We start from the raw sequence: 19,669 nt of genomic DNA, 5'->3' as shown, positions 1-19,669 counted from the left end.
GTAAAAGACTTTGGCAGAAGTTGCTAGTGCAATGCAAATTTCAGAAGAATATATCGTCGTTTCTGCAATAACTCCTATGTGACATATTTATCGATTTTTAGATTTTTGCTCTATTAAATAATTTAAATAGTGATACAGCAAATAATAAAATCTCCTACATGTAATTATATTTCTTTGTTTCGAAAATGTAAGAATTCACAGTCGCCTATGTATGCTGCCATAGGATGAACAAATTTGTTTTTTCTTCTTAATGAAAAATTTTATATTTTGCACATAGGAGTTATTGCAGGAACAACGACGATATTTAAAAACTGCACTGTATTCGGAACCAATACAATAAAGAAGGGTTAAATAATAGTAATCTTCCTAATACTCGCAAAAAGTTCTTATATCGTAACATTAGGGCCTATTCATCCCCTTTATCAGAGTTCTCAGAGGAGATCGTAACTTCAAATTGTTCTGCATTCCTATTCTTTCTTTGTCCCAGCATCTTTTGTTTTTGTAGTTTAACATTTTGTTCTCTATTTTATAATTAAAAGAGGTGACAAGTAAGCTATCACCTGAGTTTCATAATCTGAAACTCTAATGTGAACATAACCACAAAATATATTGAAGAGTAAACATGGAGATTTTCCATCTAAAACTGCAGGTGCAGAAGTAGCGCCTTGTGTGTGAACAGACTCGCAACCTCCAGTCGCAACTTTTGCAGCACTTGGGTTACACAGCACGAAAAGTAGCATGCAGTGCGCTACTTTTGGCTTATGTGTAAACATGACACGCAACTTTTGCAGCTGCAGTACAAAAGTAGCGAAGTCTGACTGTATCTTTACCATTATCTGGAGACAAAGCAAGGCAACATTTGTTCTCTACGATAGAAGTCAACAGCACAGTGAAGTAAGCACTTCTCACACCTCTCCAGAGAGACACGGGAAGAGAAAGGAAGAGAGAGAAATGAGTATGTTTTTTTTAAATCCACAGCCTGGATAATCAAGTCGACCGTTTTACTTTAACCACATTGTTTTCGTTTAAGGAATAATAGTTTGACTTTTTACGTTGTTGACTGTAGCCCATTTAGAACAATGAACTACAGTTCTTCCTTTAGACTCTCATCCTTAAGCCTGGCCCTTAGACGTAATCCCCATTATTAGAGCCATAGGACTTGGAAGTGTACAGTAGTCTTACTTGCTTAATGATAAGCTTTTCATGTTGTCAAGTAGATTACATCATTAAAGCCTTTTCTTTTCAAAATCCTTTTAAGTATCTTCAGTGAGATAGTGTATTCTGTGTGATAGAAGTGGTCTATGACTTTCTCATGCATGGAGGTAATTATTCAACGTTATTATCCTTTGAAACAAAGCGAGATTTGCGTGGACTTTTCAGATTTTCATGCTTCACTCTTTCAATTTATTCATCAGAATGAAATTTGTAAAAATTTGATGCATGTATAAAAGAAACAGTTTGACTTTTTAAATATCCTGTATTTATGACGAATTCTACGTCTTTATAGGAATTTTAGAAATTTAAACAAATTTTACATTTCTTGCAGAATGAACCAGACGATGAAATGTTCACTGTGGAATGCTCAGATGGATATCTCAGTGATTGGGATTGGTCTGATTGGTATGAAGATGAAGAGACGGTAGAGAACCCTGTTGTCTGTCTCTTTTGTGAGGCATCTTCCACTTTTGAGAAGACATTAAAGCATTTGAAGGATTTTCACAATTTTGATTTTACAACGATCTGCAGTGAGGCTGGCCTTGATTTCTATCAGCAGGTAAAATAAAAAGAATAATATAGAATTTCAAACAGAGCACTATACAAAGTAAAATATACTGGTCAGGTAGTTCGATATAGATTATAAGATTATAGATTCATAATTTTATTTTACATAATTAAGAAAAAAAAGTATTCCTGTTGCACCAGAACCATTTTAAAAGATTTCAGTTAGTCTGGTGTGCTGCACAGTGAATAAGGTGGTGGAGGCAGACCAAACTTATGTTTGGATATCCTTTGTGGATATTGTGGCTTTTATTTCACAGAGCAATAATAATGTTGCTTTTATTCACAACAATAATGACTTTCTATAACTGAATTTAAACACTCCCGTCAGCAATGGGTATTTCACTCCACACATCAACACAGTATTCGTTATTGCACTCCACAGACGACAATGAGAATTCACTTGGATTATTGCGAACAACAATGTACTCCTAATCTCAACTAATGTTCACAAAGCACTATTTACAACACAGAACTGTCAGTTCTCAGTTCGTTTGCCTTGGCTAGTTCTTCTAGCTCAGTCTCTCAAGTTCACAGTATATCGAACCCAAGACTTCCAGAGACAATCCACTGAACTTCGAACTCAAGACTTCTGGAGACAGTCCACTGCACTCAAACTCAAGACTTCCAACTGCGTTGCTTCCTCCTGGACGCTGCTCAAGTTCACTCACGTGTCGAATCCTAGACTCCTGGGCGCTGCTGGTTCACAAGCTGAACTCGCTGTCCAATACCAACAACAACTGCCTGGCTCCTTCTTCGCGTTTCCTTTTTATCACTAAACCATAATTTCCAGACAGTACTGTTTCCAGTGTCTTCCACCTGTTACTCGCAGCTTCTGTTTGCACTCGATTCTGTTTGGGAGGTTTTGTTCCCCCCTTCACCTCGCACAGCGAAGCACCTGCAGCTTTGCGTCCCCTTTGCTTCGTACCACACTGCACATGCCCATGCGCTAGATGCGTGCGCAACTTCCTTTGCTGCTCCCAGCAACCGCTGATCTCGCCCCTCCTTCCGGACGCGAGTTCGACGACAGGAAACAGCGAGAACATTCCAGCATGGTTGCCACAATATGAAACATTTCTATTAGGGAATCATTTAAAGATCTTCGAAGAACATTACTAAGCAGGTTTTGTTCTTGTAAAGGATTGATGACTCACTGTACCATTAGCGAACAAGTCCACAGGATGGGACTCAGTAATGGAAATCAGAAGTGTAGGACTTTTGAGTTAAATGAAGAGGCAGCCTGGTATGTAATTATGAATGTGACTGATTAATCCTGAGAAGGTATTATTGTTGATATCCTAGAGTAGTAGTTCCCAAACTTTTGAGTGCCACAGAATCCCTTGAAACTCGTATTTAATGTAACCACCGACTTTGTCCACTAAAAATTTCATTTAAACTCACTGGGATTCAGAACCATATCTTCAGCATGGAAAATTGATACTTCAGCCTTATTCGTAATGATGTGCCAAAACATATGGACGTGAAAAACTATGTTCCTCAATGAAATTACTTCCAGGTAAAATTTATTAATCATTTCTCGCTGATTCAAATTTAGCTCTTACTGCTGAAAATCCTCTGCTTTGAAAGCGTTGTTAAATAAATAATAATCACAAACAAGTTACACTGAATCATGTCCATCAGTCATTAACTAGTGAAAACTTTTAGTCGTTTCATAAGAAAACCGTCAGTTTCTTGCAAATTAACACTGTATCTAAAATGAAATAGCCAGTCACACATCCTTACCATTATGTCTGTGTGTCGAGTATGTTACATTCCCTCTTTGGCCATTTTCAGATTAAAAACTTTAAGTTCTCAGTTGAGTGATGATGATGATGATGATTATAATAATAATAATAATAATAATAATAATAATCCTTATTGCCAGAAAATACAATTCAAACAAATTGTAAATTAACAAAATTCTAACACTCCCTGAAAGAGAGAGTTCTTGTGTTCAGGGGAAGATTCGATACATATTAAATTTACGTGATTAAATTACAATAAAATAACATCTAACATAACAGATTGCTTACATACATTCTTAAATTTCAAACTGTTGAAGGTAAATAGACGTGGGTATTTCTTTATTAATTTGTTATAAATTCTAGGGTCGATATTAGTACTGTGGTTGAAAGCAGTGCTCATTAACCACTTGGGTTCAAACAAACATATTGTATCCATGCCTTTGGCTTTGTGTTTGTGAGTATATGATCGGAAATATGTGTGATTTTTATGTATAAAATTTAATAATAATAATAATAATAATAATAATAATGGCTTTATTTAACCTGGCAGAATTAAGGCCGTAGGGCCTTCTCTTACACTCAGCCAGGATTAAAACTTGCTCACATAGTTGAACATACAACTGAATCGGATTTAAGTAATTACATACAGATACGATTTACATAATGAGATCAAAAGAGGGAGTTAAATAAAAATGTACGTAATAAAATAAGAATACATATATATTAATGTTGTTAGAATGAAATACGAATCACATAAAATTGGAAGCCGATAATTCAATAAAATGTACACAATAAAAATAATAATAAACACATTGAAATACATATTGGTATTAAATTACAAGCAAGTGGTATTCACATAATTAAACTAGAAACCGACAATTGAATAAAATGTACACAATAAAAAAGAAAAAATAATAATAAAAACAAACAAACCGTGGAATACATATTTATTTTATTGGGTTATTTTATGACGCTGTATCAACATCTAGGTTATTTAGCGTTTGAATGAAATGAAGGTGATAATGCCGGTGAAATGAGTCCAGGGTCCAGCACCGAAAGTTACCCAGCATTTGCTCGTATTGGGTTGAGGGAAAACCCTGGAAAAAACCTCAACCAGGTAACTTGCCCTGACCGGGATTCGAACCCGGGCCACCTGGTTTCACAGCCAGATGCGCTGACCGTTACTCCACAGATGTGGACGGAATACATATTGATGTTAAATGATAAATAAATACGACTTACATAATAAAGTCACAGGCAGACATTTGAATAAAGAATGCACAAGAATGAAAACTGTGGTAAACATATGAGCATTAAATTAGAAAAAAAAAATACTGTTTACATAATATTATGAAGACAATTAAATTAAATGTACACAATAAAAATAAACACAGTGGAATACATTGTATTAAATATTTGCAACGCGTTAGATCTGGCAACTCATCATAAGATATTCTTCTAATTTATATTTGAAAGAAATCAAAGTTCGGCAGCCCTTGACTTCAGGCGGCAGAGAGTTCCAGTGATGAGAAGTAGCAACAGTGAAAGATGAGAAATACAGAGATGATATGTGAAATGAAAGTAATGTTTTGATATAAATTTGATGTATTTTCAAGACTTTGAATTCTAAAAACAATTTTTCAGTAGGATAATCGATAGTTTTTTTTTTAAACATATTTTAATTATTCTTCTCTGTAATACATCCTGAATTGAGACAAGTGGCATACAGACTTGGAGCACACATAACCAGTTTCTTGTAAAGTTACGAGGTTCACACGTATCATTCATATTATAATTTTAACAATATTTCTTCCCTTGTCATTGCCATTGTAAATGAAATATACTGTAAAATAACCTGTATTTTTTCCAGGTGAAGCTTGTGAACTATATAAGGCGACAAATACACTTGGGTCATTGTCCATACTGTAATGAAAGTTGTCCAAGCAAACCAGTGCTTCTTGGACATATGGCTAATTATAGTCATTTTACTTTGCCAGGAAAGCAGCTCTGGGACCAGCCAGAGTAAGTTCAAACAAATTAAGAAATTTAAAATTAAGTGTACGCAATTCTTACAGTATTAGCCTAGAAGCTATATCAAATTCAAGCAAATTTTCTGTGTATCTGCTGTTTGTCAGAGAAGAAACTCTGTGCAATGATTCATAACATCATTCTGATTACATTTCATAACAGAAAAATGACTCAAATTCAAGTTATTCTTTCAGAGGAGAGGAGAAATATCTTATTTTGTGCGAGTTTGTGCGTATTTGCTTGGTTTCCACACAAAACCAATCCGCGGAAAGTCTAAAATTCCACATTCAGTATTCCCAACCTAACACACATAACAATTTCCCTCTTCTTACCGCTTAAGTGACATATTGATTTTACTGCTTTAGGCTTTTAACATATTATTTTTAGAGACGTTCAATATAGTAATAGTTATAAATTGGAAACTTACCACTGCAATTTCAACTAAATTGCACTGTTAATTATTGTTTTTAAATATTTGCAAAAATTAAGTAAACTCTACAACTCCACTAAAGTTACTGCATTCGTGATGCAAGTAACATTAAGGAAGCCGTGAAAAAATCAACAAGATTCCAGACTCATCATAGACTGGGGGAAAAATTTTAAAGCAACAATGTTGAAGATAGATATTTTTGTTTCGCAAATTTGCCGTCATTGAACAGAAACCAAGATGGAGATTTCATTGCAACTAATTAGAAATTTCTCTTTCAGGTATGTAATAAACGATTTTCGCACAAAATAATGTACGATACACGAGCGGTATGTTTTCTTTCAATTCTCGGAAATTAAAAAAGCTCAACTACGTTTCGCTTTTTCAAACTTTTCCTCGAACATGAAAACTTCAACATACCGCTCTTGTAACGCATATTACTATTACAGAAAGGTGAAATAAGTGTTCAGCACACATGGATGTATATATAAGCCTAAAATTTCTACACTGATTAAATTGTGAGGCACAGTTTGGGGTTTCTAACCCTGTATTAAATCTTGATATCTTTTACATCTCGAAACTATTTACATTACAGGTTCCATCACCAGGATCACGTCACCTAAGACCTGAAAGATTGCGTATTCTGTTGAATCTATTATGTCTGGCAACCCCAACATTTGAACAAGAGACATGCTGAAATACAATTACACAGGTGGGTCAGCCTTGCTACTGGGCTAAAATGAAAAACTCGTTTGAAAATAGGAATATTTATTGTAAATGTATATGAAATTGGAAATGATTCAATATGTTTAAATACATCTATGATTTTATTGAGATTAATAATTATGTATTTAACTTTTGTGAAAAACAAGTTTTTTAAGTGGCAATAAATAATAAATCACTTGCAACCAATTATACATATCCTTAAAGTGATAACCAATATTATGTTCATAGAATTTGTTCATATGATCCTAGTTGTACCTAGTAGTGAGGCTGATTTCACTTATACAAACAGAGCCAATGAAACGGGCAACTTTAAAACTTTAATAATTATTGCACTGATTACTTTGAAACGAAACTTTCACTTTACATTTGCAGTCTTACTAATAAACCGTGTATAGTTTTTATACTAGACTTATGCAGAGTTGAGACAGAAAATTTTACTAATAAACCATGCAGAAGCGATGGACGTATAAACAGCCTGTAACTATACAATGGGAATTGCTTTGCAGTAGTTATATACACGAAACCCCTTGTTTAAGCATTGTATATAGAGAAAAAATGGCCACCCCTCTAACAGCTGTTCATATCGACTGTCATTTTATGATGATGATTGCCTAGTAACCAAAGAAGAACAAACCAACGAGCACAGAATAATTAGAATAATATTACTGTAGCTTGTACACTTTGACCAAAATATAGTATGGTAATCGATTAGAGCCAGATGTACTATCGATACTTCACACGCCACACTAGAGCGCTCTACCGGATGCAATAGAGAATCTCAGATATTCTATTATCTTTCGTAACGAAGTAATGACGAAACTATGACGTAGCTGTGTAACAGTTGTACTGTTATACACGACGTATGTAGTGATTATTAGTAAGGAATTTACACACGACGTATAAACGAGCTACTCATTGTATAACTATAAGACAGTTAAACATCTGTATATAGAGTTTTTATTAGTAAGACCGTTAAAGTGTACACAATAGCATTTACCTGTACCTCATGAAATTTTTATTTTCTGAACACTACATCCCGCAGTTGGGACCCATTTTGTTGCACACATTCTTCAAATCTAAGTCTAACCATGTGACTGGTCACACCATCCTGTTGAAACCACGTGTCTGTATTGATGAGAGGATTATTGGCAATTTGTGGAGACAAAAATTCTTTTAATCATTCGGACATATTGCTGTGATGTTACAGTAACAGATGTCCCATTATCGTCCTCAAAGAAATAAGGACAAATGATTCCAAATGACGCTATTGCACACCAATCTGTGACTTTGACACTGTATAACGGTTCCTCATGCATTTCATAAGGTTTAGTTTGTAACCAATATCGAAAGTTTTATTTATTGAGCTTCATCACTCATCAGTATATTGTGGACAATGTCTTCGTTAATATTTAGATCCAAGAATTGTTGGAAAAAAGTCATGCAGTTTACTTTATCAGCATCTTTTAATATCTGCACTACTTGAAATGAAGGATTCAGAGCCATAGTGAGCCAAGCGCCATTTATTAAAAATGGAGAAAGCAAGGGTTAAAGTTAAGTGAATACCATAGTTTAATGAAAATTGACATATCATTTAGTTTTAATGAGTATACTTTATATTACTTGCTATATGTTTTCATTGAATTATGGTAATAACTTCATTTTAACCCTTGTTTGCTACGGTTTTAGTAAATGGCGCTTGGCCCACTATGGTTCTGAACCCTTCAATTTTGTATGGATGCATATGTAAGTCCTTAAGAAGAATTCTTCATATACTGGTATTTCACAAGCCAAGTGAAATTGCATGACGACGGGCAGAACATTTAGGACTACTGATCATTGCAACACTTGTGTTGATGTTTTCCGAAGTATATACAGATCTTTGCTTACCTGAAGACTTCTTCTTTAACGCAGAACCAGTTACTTCAAAGTTCTGAATCCAGATTTTTATTGCATGGGCTTTTGGTATCTGATTATTGTGATGGATATTGTAATGACGTCGAAACGGCCATTGTACAGCAATGACACTATCATTATTTTTGTAATATGCCTTAACAGCAAAAGCACGTTGTTCACCCATCCAATGATCCATTATAAACAAATGCTATCGAATAAAGAATAGATTGTTGCATGTAACAATTAAAATACCGAAAACAGCCAAAAAAAAAAAACACGAATCTGAAAATCGCCCATTTCATTGACTCACTTAAGTAACAGAATATACAAACCATCTTCAGATCTTGGAAGACATGATCCTAATGTTAGTGTTGTAGCATCCCAGTTTTTTGCTATTCATGGTGGAATTTGGGTATTTTTCTAACAGCTATCATCTTCTAAATCAAGTATATCATAGTGATGCTTCCTGTAGGATGGATATCATTACCTTCGGCCATGCAGGCCATTCGAGTCCAAGTTGACAGGATGAAGTTTCCAGAGCAGTGTTTGCCTTGAGCTCCCAAACTCCTACACCCAGCATTATATTATTCCCATATTTAAGGGGTTATTGGCATTGACAAAGGAATGGGAAAGCCACCGGCGTGGCTCAGTCGGTTAAGACACTTGCCTCCTGGTCTGAAGTTGCGCTCGGGCGCGGGTTCGATCCCCGCTTGGGGTGATTACCTGATTGGGTTTTTTCCGAGGTTTTCCCCAACCTTAAGGTGAATGCCAGGTAATCTATGGCGACTCCTCAGTTTCATCTCGCTATCACCAATTTCATCGACGCTAAATAACCTAGTAGTTGATACAGCATCGTTAAATAACCAACTAAAAAAAATGGAATGGAGCAGTCATACAGAATGAGTGAACACACTGATGTGTCGTCACCACACCAAATGAAAAAGTAGGAAACATGGCATTTTCTCTTGCCATTGTGACCTCACGCCTCCTGACTGAACTGTATGAAATGGAAGCTTTTGATACCTTGATGAGTCATTCATTTGCTGGGAAGGGAATCACCACTATGCTTTATCTTCCATGGACATGGATGTTCAGTATGCTCCATTAGCCAGTTACGTTATTTTCACGTCATTGATCCTGGGAACAGAGGTCACCATCAATTCAGTTGCCTCTGCCCTATACCTGCCATTCTTCTCATGTAAAGTTCTCTCTCTTGCTCTAACCTCCCATTTTTTCAACAAGTTCTACACCATTCCCTATTTTTATTCCCTTGACTTACTCGAATCCTAGCAGTCACGTGTATCAACGTGTAACCATTGGTTAAAATTGCCGCTAACCCCTGGTTAATCCTTTCATTCACTGCCTCCTCTACAGAGTACAGCAACTTCAATGCCACTTCATGGACAATGAGTTGTTGAGAGCAAGCCACATTCACGCTGTCCTCTTCAGAGACATAGTTCTCTATCTGCAAGATGTCACCAAAGATGGTTTTCAAACTCGCACGATTTTTCGAACATAACCGAAACAGTGCATGGCCATTTTGAAGAGCATAAACCCCTTTCAGTTACGAATTATGTTTTTTGTTTAGAAAAATCTAATTGTTTGTTCTTGACTCCTTTTAAGTTTTTGTGAATTGTCCACAGTCTTATTTTACAGCATGATGCCTGGATTTCCAGATATGAACTGGCCTCCTTTTTCTATTAAAAGCTTTCTTTGCCATTGCTATCCTCCTTTGGACTTCTGGCAGCAGCCCATGTTACTACTTCTAGTACACCCCAAGTATTTGAAGCTGTCTACTTGTTACATTGTCTCATTTCGAATTCGCACGTGTTTATTTTTATTCTGATAACCATGGTCTTCGTCTTGTTTGCATTTATCTTCATTTTGACGATTCCAGGACATTTGGATCCGAAAACTCATACCATGAACATTTCATCACACTAGCAGTTGGTACCAACATACTTTTGGTCATATGCCCAATATGTACCAATGGACTTTTGGTCATATGTTCAATACGTACCAGTGGACTTTTGGTCATATGATCAATGCATACCAGACTACTAGAGTAAAATTATAGGCCGTACACTATTGATTTATTTGAATATTTATTTACAGTAAATTTGCTATCTTGAAATCAGAGATTACCAGAATTAACTTAAAAAATTTCTGGCAAAGTTGGCGAAAGGCTGTTAAATACTGTGGGATATTACCCTCATCATAATATTCTTAATAGCGAGACACATCACACTCCGCTTATCATCATCGTCATACTACTTCTTCTTCTGTAGAGGTGATCGTCCACTTTGTAATTTCTCCATATCCTGCTGAATTTCGGAGACCTCTCTTTGTATGTAAGTGCTGAAGAAGACAAAATAGAGATGAATGATCTTTTCCAACTAGCTTATTAATCCTCTTCTGTCATGCTTCACATGTGAAGTTACTTAGGAAATGTACAACAGTCAGATCCTGTGAAGTTACTTAGGAAACATAGAAATATTTCCCAGTGAGATTTTTCTTTGTGTGATGAAATGTCCCAGTAACATTTTTCTTTTGTGTGACGAAATGTCCCAGTAACATTTTTCTTTTGTGGACGAAATGTCCCAGTAACATTATTCTTTTGTGTGATGAAATGTCCCAGTAATATTTTTCTTTTGTGTGATGAAATGTCCAGGTGCGAGTTTTTGGGATGGAAAGCCCCGATTCGCATTTCAACACATGTAGATACTAAAATATTTTTCATAGTTGTAAATGCCTGATTTGTACTTAGATTTGATTGTTGTTTCAGGTATTTCTTTCCAACCTATGAAAATGACAGCTTCCTCTGTCATCTGGATGACCATCAAGATGACATGAACGAGATACAACTGTCGAACCAAATGTAAGTTGTACTGCTATGTACTAGGACCAGAAATCAAGAAAAATATGTATTATTTACTGCGAAAACAGTTATAGTAGGGCTGTCCAGAAACAATGAATGGACATACAAGATATCCCTCTACCTTACTTCTGTCTCCTTCTATCATGTTCTCCATAGCCAATCAAAGCTATTCTCCTAACTTCACCACTTGCCACATTGAGTGGTGCACTTATATTCAACATAATGCTTCAGATATTGTTCAGGTATTGATATATTGGCATGGACTGTTGGGCATACTGCATCTCAGCAAGTTTATGTAAGTGTATTCCTCCTCTGCCTTCTTCTTCTCTTTTTCGTGTCTAGTGTGACTTAAAATAATTGCCTTACAATCAGTTAAGTCTGTCAATTTAAATCATTTTCTGTGCTCCGTTCTGTGCTCCACAATTTAAATAGCTGCCACAAAAAACTAGTATAGACTTGCGTAGACACATGTCCTCAGTTATGATCATGACTTATGTCTTTTCAGACAACAGTAACCTCTCATGGCAAAGTGCATCAACCACGGTTAAAAATGCAGTAATCATTGGTTAAACAGTAACCATGGTTAAAATGTAATTTCTGTGCACCATTCATAATCACCGATTACTTAAACATGGTTAGCTGACACTTCACTTAACCAGCATAAAGTCTATGATAATACACTGTTTCTACAAAATGACTAAAGGAAAGCATCCATTCCTCTGCGAAGATAATAGTCAACATCTAAAAACGACTGTGTTTACTCTGTTCTACATCAAAACGAATGTGTCCTATATTTTCGCGTTGCATTTGTTTGCCTTTGGATGCTGTAATGTTTGTGAATTGCATTTCTTTGTTTTTCAGTGCTGTTAGGTTAAAATCGTACGAAATGGAAAATTAAATGCAAAAATGATTATATCCCAAGTGAGTTTGAAGATTTTATAGACTTAATTACTATATTTAAATATATTATATATGAAAGAAAAAGATGGAATATCCATAAAGGAAAATGATGAAGTAGATTAGTACGAATGTATGTAGCTACAATCCATTCATAACTTCTCTTCTTTCAGCCAGTGACATAGAGAAAGAGATACTCAAATGTTCCCTCCTAAATACAGAAAATATCAGTTGTATAGAATCGTCATATAAGCATTCGATCCATAGGAGAAATACGATTGTTTCTGTGTTATTTTAAGTGACCCATTTGTTACAGCAGAAATGACACTAGATTTTGACAAACGAAATCCCTTCTGAAATTTTCTGTCACCTAATTCTTCGTAAGAATTCTCTTTTTTCCACTAAAGAAACTTCACGCTCACCATCATCTCTACACACGTAATTCAGTTACTGTAAATAATAATCGTCTTCGAAATAATCACCTGTGGATCTGGCCGCCATTTTGTTTTATGGCGAAGTGTATCAACATCGGTTAAAAACGCAGTAATCATAGATTACGAAACGACGGTTAAACAGTAACAGTGGTTAAAATATAATTTCTGTGCACCATTCACAATTACCGATTACTTAAACATGGCTAGCTGACACCTCATTTAACCAGAGTAATGTCTATGATGGTACACTGTTTCTACAAAATTACTAAAGGAAAGCATCCATACCGCTGCAAAGATAATAGTCAACGTCTAAAAATGGCTGCGCTCACTCCGTTCTACATCGAAATGAACGTGTCCAACATTTTCGTTTTGCATTTGTTTGCCTTTGGGCGCTGTTATATTTGCGAGTTGCATTTCTTTGCTTTTCAGTGCTGTTAGGTTAAAATCGTACAAAATAGAAAATTGAATGCAAAAATTATTATATCCCAATGTGAGGTTGAAGTATCGATAGACTCAATTACTAGATTTAAATATTATATATATATATATATATATATAAAGATGGAATATCTATAAAGGAAAAGGATGCAGAAGATTAGTAGGAATGTGTATACGATCCAGGACCCCATTTACACGAGGGAACTGTTCATTATCCTAAGATCCATCCATAACCTTTCTTTGTTCAGCCAGTGACATGGAGAAAGAGATATTCGAGTATTCCCCCTTTTAGTACAGAAAATAACAGTTACATAGAATCGTAATATAATCAACCGATCCATAGGAGAAATATGACTTTTTGTGTTATTTCAAGTGATCCATTTGTACATTTTGATAAACGAAATACCTCCTGAAATTTTCTGTCACCTAATTCCTCGTAAGAATTTTCTTTTTCCACTAAAGAAACTTCACGTTCATGCTCTATCCAAGAAATTCAGGTAGGCTACTGTGCGATAATAATTGTCTTCGAAATAAACATCTGTGGCTCTGGCCGCCATTTTGCTTTACTTGCTCTACTAATCACTGGTTATCTCTTTTAACCGCTCGAATATGGCCGGTTAGAGATTACTGTGGTTAACCTCCTATTTAAGTCGTAACCGAGGTCGATCCACTGTAAAAATCCTTAACCAGCGGTTAGGTGACAATTTTAACCGGTGATTACACTAACCGACGTTGATGCACGTGGGCATTACTTTGCCTACTAATCACTAGTTATGTTCTTTAACTGCTCGAATATGGCCAGTTAGAGATAGTCCTAACAGAGGTCAATGCACTGTAAAAATGCTTAACCAGGGGTTACACTAACCGAAATTGGTGTAAGTGGGCATCAGTATCCCAGCTAACCAGATTGATACCCCATCTATTTAGCAATAAAAAGCATTTACTGAAAGCTATGAGACCATTGACGAATTTAGACAGTATAATGAGTGAAGTTAAGGAATTATAGGTTAACAACTAGCAAAATTCCACTGAAGGAGGTTACTACCTCACCTGTGTGTTGGAGGCGGAGTCTTCCTCCATTAATCTGAACCATTGTCACTACTGATTGACAAGTCATTTGATGCTTCACTGCTATCATTTAAATCTTCTCCTAACGAAATTATTATTGTCAGTTTCACTGTCTGTTACATTAGCACTAGAAAAATATTCATTATTTTTAATGTGATCAACACATTTCTTCACTTGTCTTTTCCATATTCTGCGAGAAGACTTGAACTTACAACTTGCTATCTGGAACACTGATACCAGTGGCGTAGCGTCAATGTAAGCTAAAAAGCTTAGCTTCCCCAGTTAATAATAATTTCATAATAAACCTGTAGTTTATGGAGAAAATTATTTATTAATTTTAATAGAATTTATATTTACGCGTTAAATATTGTGATGCGGCAGCTCAGGATGATTTGTGATGTAGCAATAAACAAGAAGCCTGCACACACCAGCTTCCAAGCAGACTGGTTTCTTCTGTGTAATCCACCCCGCAGATTTGCCATCCCTTTCTAACTAAACTACCCTATTAAATAAGTATATAATAAATTTCAATCTTAAGACATATCAACTTGCAAATGTTTATTTGCTATTTAATAACAACATATGAACGTTTTCGCCGTTTAGGGCATCTTCAGATATAACAAAAAACATGTACCTGTAATCTGGACCTATAATAGTAAATTATGCAAATGACATGGAGTAGAGAACAATATATGTGATACATGAGATTCATGAGCTTTATGTAAATTATGACATAATACAGGATGAATATTGAGATGGTCTTTGGATTTTAAAATTAAACTGGACGAACATTTTTACATATAGCTCATGTTACAATTAAATATACAATGATTAAAATTTGTCAATGATGTTAAAATTTTTTAATTTATAATGATGGTAATAAAATGTTTTAGAGTAATCATAGCTGAGAATTGTCGTAAGTTACAAGATAGTTTGCGTAGCTGATGTTCGTGTGTTTTGTAATTGTTTCATTAAAAAACGTTCATTAATGAACTAATGTTGTTTATGTTAAGGAATTGCTATTAAGAGTTCTCTTAAAACCACCAACACACCAACACCAGCACACACAAATAACATCTTCATTTACATATTTCAATAAACCTGATGACACGTAATAGGATGTCATCAAATTAGAGTAGTCACTGTCGTCAAATAACATCCATTTCAAAAGCCAACGACCTCTTTAATGAATGACTAAAATTCATTACGAAATCTTCGTACATTCCACTACATTCATACTCAACGAGCAAATATCTCAACAAATCTAATTACACCTAATAGCAATTCCTTAACATAAACAACATTAGTTCATTAATGAACGTTTTTTAATGAAACAATTACAAAACACACGAACATCAGCTAAGCAAACTATCTTGTAACTTACGACAATTCTCAGCTATGATTACTCTAAAACATTTTATTACCATCATTATAAATTTTAAATTTTAACATCATTGACAAATTTTAATCATTGTATATTTAATTGTAACATGAGCTATATGTAAAAATGTTCGTCCAGTTTAATTTTAAAATCCAAAGACCATCTCAATATTCATCCTGTATTATGTCATAATTTACATAAAGCTCATGAATCTCATGTATCACATATATTGTTCTCTACTCCATGTCATTTGCATAATTTACTATTATAGGTCCAGATTACATGTTTTTTGTTATATCTGAAGATGCCCTAAACGGCGAAAACGTTCATATGTTGTTATTAAATAGCAAATAAACATTTGCAAGTTGATATGTCTTAAGATTGAAATTTATTATATACTTATTTAATAATTTACCAGGCATATTGATATATAAAATGAATTGTAAATTAAACTACCCTAGTCGCAAGGCTCGCAAGAAGCTAGCTTTAACATTTAAAATAAGTAGTTTCCGAGTTATCCCTTTTCGTCAGTTGTGTTCAGTTGAAGTGTTAGTGTGCATTGTGGCTGGTATAATAAATAATGAGTGAAATAACAGTTCCTGACACTAATTTACTTGAATTTTTTTAGGACAATTGTATTATCAAGACTGACTTACGAACAAAAGTGTGACTTAAAAACAAATGACCGACTCCCTTGCTGTCAATGAAGGACACACCAAAAGACAGACGAATACTTACGTAATGATACTAATATTGTGATTTCTCTAAGTATGACAGGGAGTGAGCTAATGTTATACATATACGTGTCTCTTTGTTAAGAGATATGTGTAAACCGTGAAATCATATTTTACTACGTATCATTTGATGTCATGCCTTATTGGTGTTACTTATGATATTCCAACCAATCTTCGACTGCTGACTTGAAATTGACTACTATTTATTTTAAGGCCGTATTTTTGTAATACGTTTTCTCATATTGCATGAAACATAAATTGAGTTAGCTTCCCCTGCTGAAAATTTCATGCTACGCCACTGACTGATACCTCGCAGCTCTGTTGCAAAATCTAAGTTTAAAAGACTGGGGACAACTGACTAAACATTTTAGTCTGGCCCTTAAGTAAATGAAACCAAACAAGACAATAAATCCTTATTTTTAAAGCACTGTTGGATTTTGAAGATAAATAATGTTTATGTATGCATTATGTGATGGACCGGGAGCAGGCAGACACAAATGTTCAACAAGTAATAACATTTTGTTGACTAATTCTATTAACATATGGTTTTTTCAACGTAAAATTTTACCTATTTCAACGATTTCATATACTGCAACTACCCACTTATCTTTTCAGGAAAAAAAGTTTATCGCTGATTGATTTTTCTACTTCAAAACATATTTTCCCACACTACAAAGGATAAAACAAATCACAATTAAGAAGTCTTACATTTGTTATATTGTGGTGACTCAAACATCATAAAAATCTACAAACAATACTCTTCAAATGTTTTTTTCCTTATTAGAATCTGACTACTACTTTTTGAGTTATTATTAAGTATACAAAATGTAAAAATATTCTGCTTCAATTAAAGTTTGCATAAGTAACGCCTTCTTCCCTTATTGGCTGACAATTAGGAAGGAGGAAGTGAATAGTATATTTTGTCACTCTTTAAGATTGGTGCATGTGCAGAGCAACAGAGTTTACTACGTAGTTCCCCTATGGTATGCTCGCCGTAAGATCCGAAGTTCTTGATGGGTCTGCAGGGATTATGGCTCCTTTTAGAAAGGAAGTAAAGCTGGAAGTACTGTGTCCTAAATTTGCAATAAGTAAAAGAAACCTGTTCTTGAAATAGAGGACACCAGACATGATTAACTGAGCAGATGTTTCTCTTTGCTGTTAGGCGTCTTCTTCTTCTGATTTAAGGGTGTATATTTCAACTGTAGCACTTAAGTACAAATGGCTCATTGTGCATGAGCTGGAAATTAACCCAGAAGACTGCAATGTGACACCAGCCTTGCGATGCTACTGGGTTTAATTTCCTGAAATTTCTCAGGAGATAATGTACTGTCAGATTTCAGGCTAATGTACTGTTGACTGCATAGCCTTTCTACCAACAAAATAGCAAAGATACATAGAAAATACGAAGCCAAGCACAACATGTAAAATATTAGAATCTTGAGGTTAAACAATAGTATAAAGCACTTCAGTTACATTTATAACAATGTCGAGTAATGTGTGGGAATTAGATGTACCGGCTACAGTTCTTCCTCTAGGAAGACCAAATGAACCCAGTACTTGGGTGTGTTAATTTGGTCCATTATGCATAGTATTAACAGGGATTAAATAGACACTGTAAAGGCATATATAAACTTACATTTATTGCCTAGTTCAGTATCCTTCAGATTGTCAGGAGCTGATAAATATTTCATAAAACATTTAGATCTGGCTCCATCCAAATCGGAACATTGGATCAAGGTGTGTATATGTGTTTCATATCTGGTGCTTTATTCCAAGCACCCAAAATTTTTCTAAGATTTTTTAATACTCTAGATCAGTGGTCGTCAGCACTTGCTGAAATGGGTAGAGTGCATGGAGGGTAAGGAACTCTGCTCCATCGTGCACAAGGGATAGAGAGACAGCATACCCACCAGCAGTGACAATTACATGCTAGGGCTGTGTCTTGTCTGCGGGTAAGAGATGCTAGCCCGAGCATGCAGTGTTTTGATGACTGCTGGTCTAGATCCCAGTAATTGTGGGAAGGCCGGTAAGGCATGTAAATAAACTATTTTGCCTGTGTGTTGTTGCATGAAAATGACACAGCAGTTGCAAAAGAAAAAGTAAATAGTCGCGAAAGAAGCGTTTTTGATTGAGTAAATTCGTAAAGGAAGTGTCTCATTGGTGATTGGTAAAATAAAGTAAAAAAAACGAATAACTATAAATTGAGAACTTCTTGCCATCCATCTGTCAATTTAGCTAGTCTTACTGTAGTGTCCTACGACTTTAAAGAAGTTTTGTACAATTTCTTTTTATGAAGGTGACAAGGAGTATAGTGAGGATCACGTAAGTTCAGTTCCCAAACAGCAAATATTTCCGCCTTGTCAGTGTTGCCAACTGTTACCAGATATCACCACATGTAGTAAAATCACGATCCTATGTACTGAATGACTTCTTTACTCACAGTACTTTACCTTAATGTTGGAAGGTTATTCTAAATAGTTTCAATAATAATGAGAAATGTATTGCTATGTTCTATTCTTTTATTCCTTTACATTATTATTAGTATTAGCATTAATAGGTTACTAGACGTAAATATACAACAAAGTATAGTATATAATATTCAAGAATCAAATCTGTTCCAAGACCAATTAAATTATTGTCACTTCACTTCAAAGATTCCAGCGTACATATACTGTACTTCCTAAAGGTAGATAAATTAATAACCAATTGACTTTTGGTTGGAATTCGAATGAACTTCTGATTATCTTTTGAAATTAGTAAGGAAATGGATAATATAACTAGGCTAAAACTGAAATAATAATAAATCAACTTACAAAAATAATTTTGGTCCTTAAAAGCCATAAGTAATTTCACTTCTAGATACGTTTTTAAAGATTTCATTTGTTTGTAAATTGCTTAATAATGCTACACTTACACTTATTATTTCTGCAACTCCACGTCTGTCATTGAAAAAATGTATGATACATAACTGTGAAGTCTCTTTTTGGCTCTTGTGTCCTAAATTTAAATAAGAAAAAGCAAATGATTCAAGAAATGTGAGCTGGTGAAAATTAAATACTCAATTAATAAAATAATTACTACCAAAAGAATATTTTATTAATTCTATACAAAAGATGGATTACACAGAACAGATGGCCAGAAATCATAGATTTATACACAACATACAGCATGAAACGATCATCAAAAAATGCTTTTTGTACACAATAACATCTTTCAAACGAAGTGAAATAGCCAATAAGTT

At 34.8% G+C, this 19,669-nt stretch overlaps 1 protein-coding gene across 3 annotated transcripts in view; it reads left to right on the top strand.

The window, feature by feature from the left end:
* The window catches only part of LOC138707754 (zinc finger protein 277), a 44,251-nt gene that overhangs the window by 17,900 nt on the left and 6,682 nt on the right, over nt 1-19,669 (top strand). For 2 of the 3 annotated variants that reach the window (XM_069837620.1, XM_069837619.1), the window contains exons 6-8: nt 1,547-1,774; nt 5,395-5,546; nt 11,384-11,476. In XM_069837620.1, coding sequence (XP_069693721.1) covers nt 1,547-1,774; nt 5,395-5,546; nt 11,384-11,476 — 473 coding nt within the window. Of the gene's footprint in view, nt 1-1,546; nt 1,775-5,394; nt 5,547-6,574; nt 6,692-11,383; nt 11,477-19,669 lie in introns of all 3 variants that reach the window. The other variant, XR_011334352.1, reaches the window with a different exon arrangement.

This window comes from Periplaneta americana, chromosome 10 (genome assembly GCF_040183065.1).
Source record: "Periplaneta americana isolate PAMFEO1 chromosome 10, P.americana_PAMFEO1_priV1, whole genome shotgun sequence".
NCBI classification, from domain to species: domain Eukaryota; kingdom Metazoa; phylum Arthropoda; class Insecta; order Blattodea; family Blattidae; genus Periplaneta; species Periplaneta americana.
Note: the sequence above shows the minus strand (reverse complement) of the source record. Positions and strands in the feature narration are given on the sequence as shown.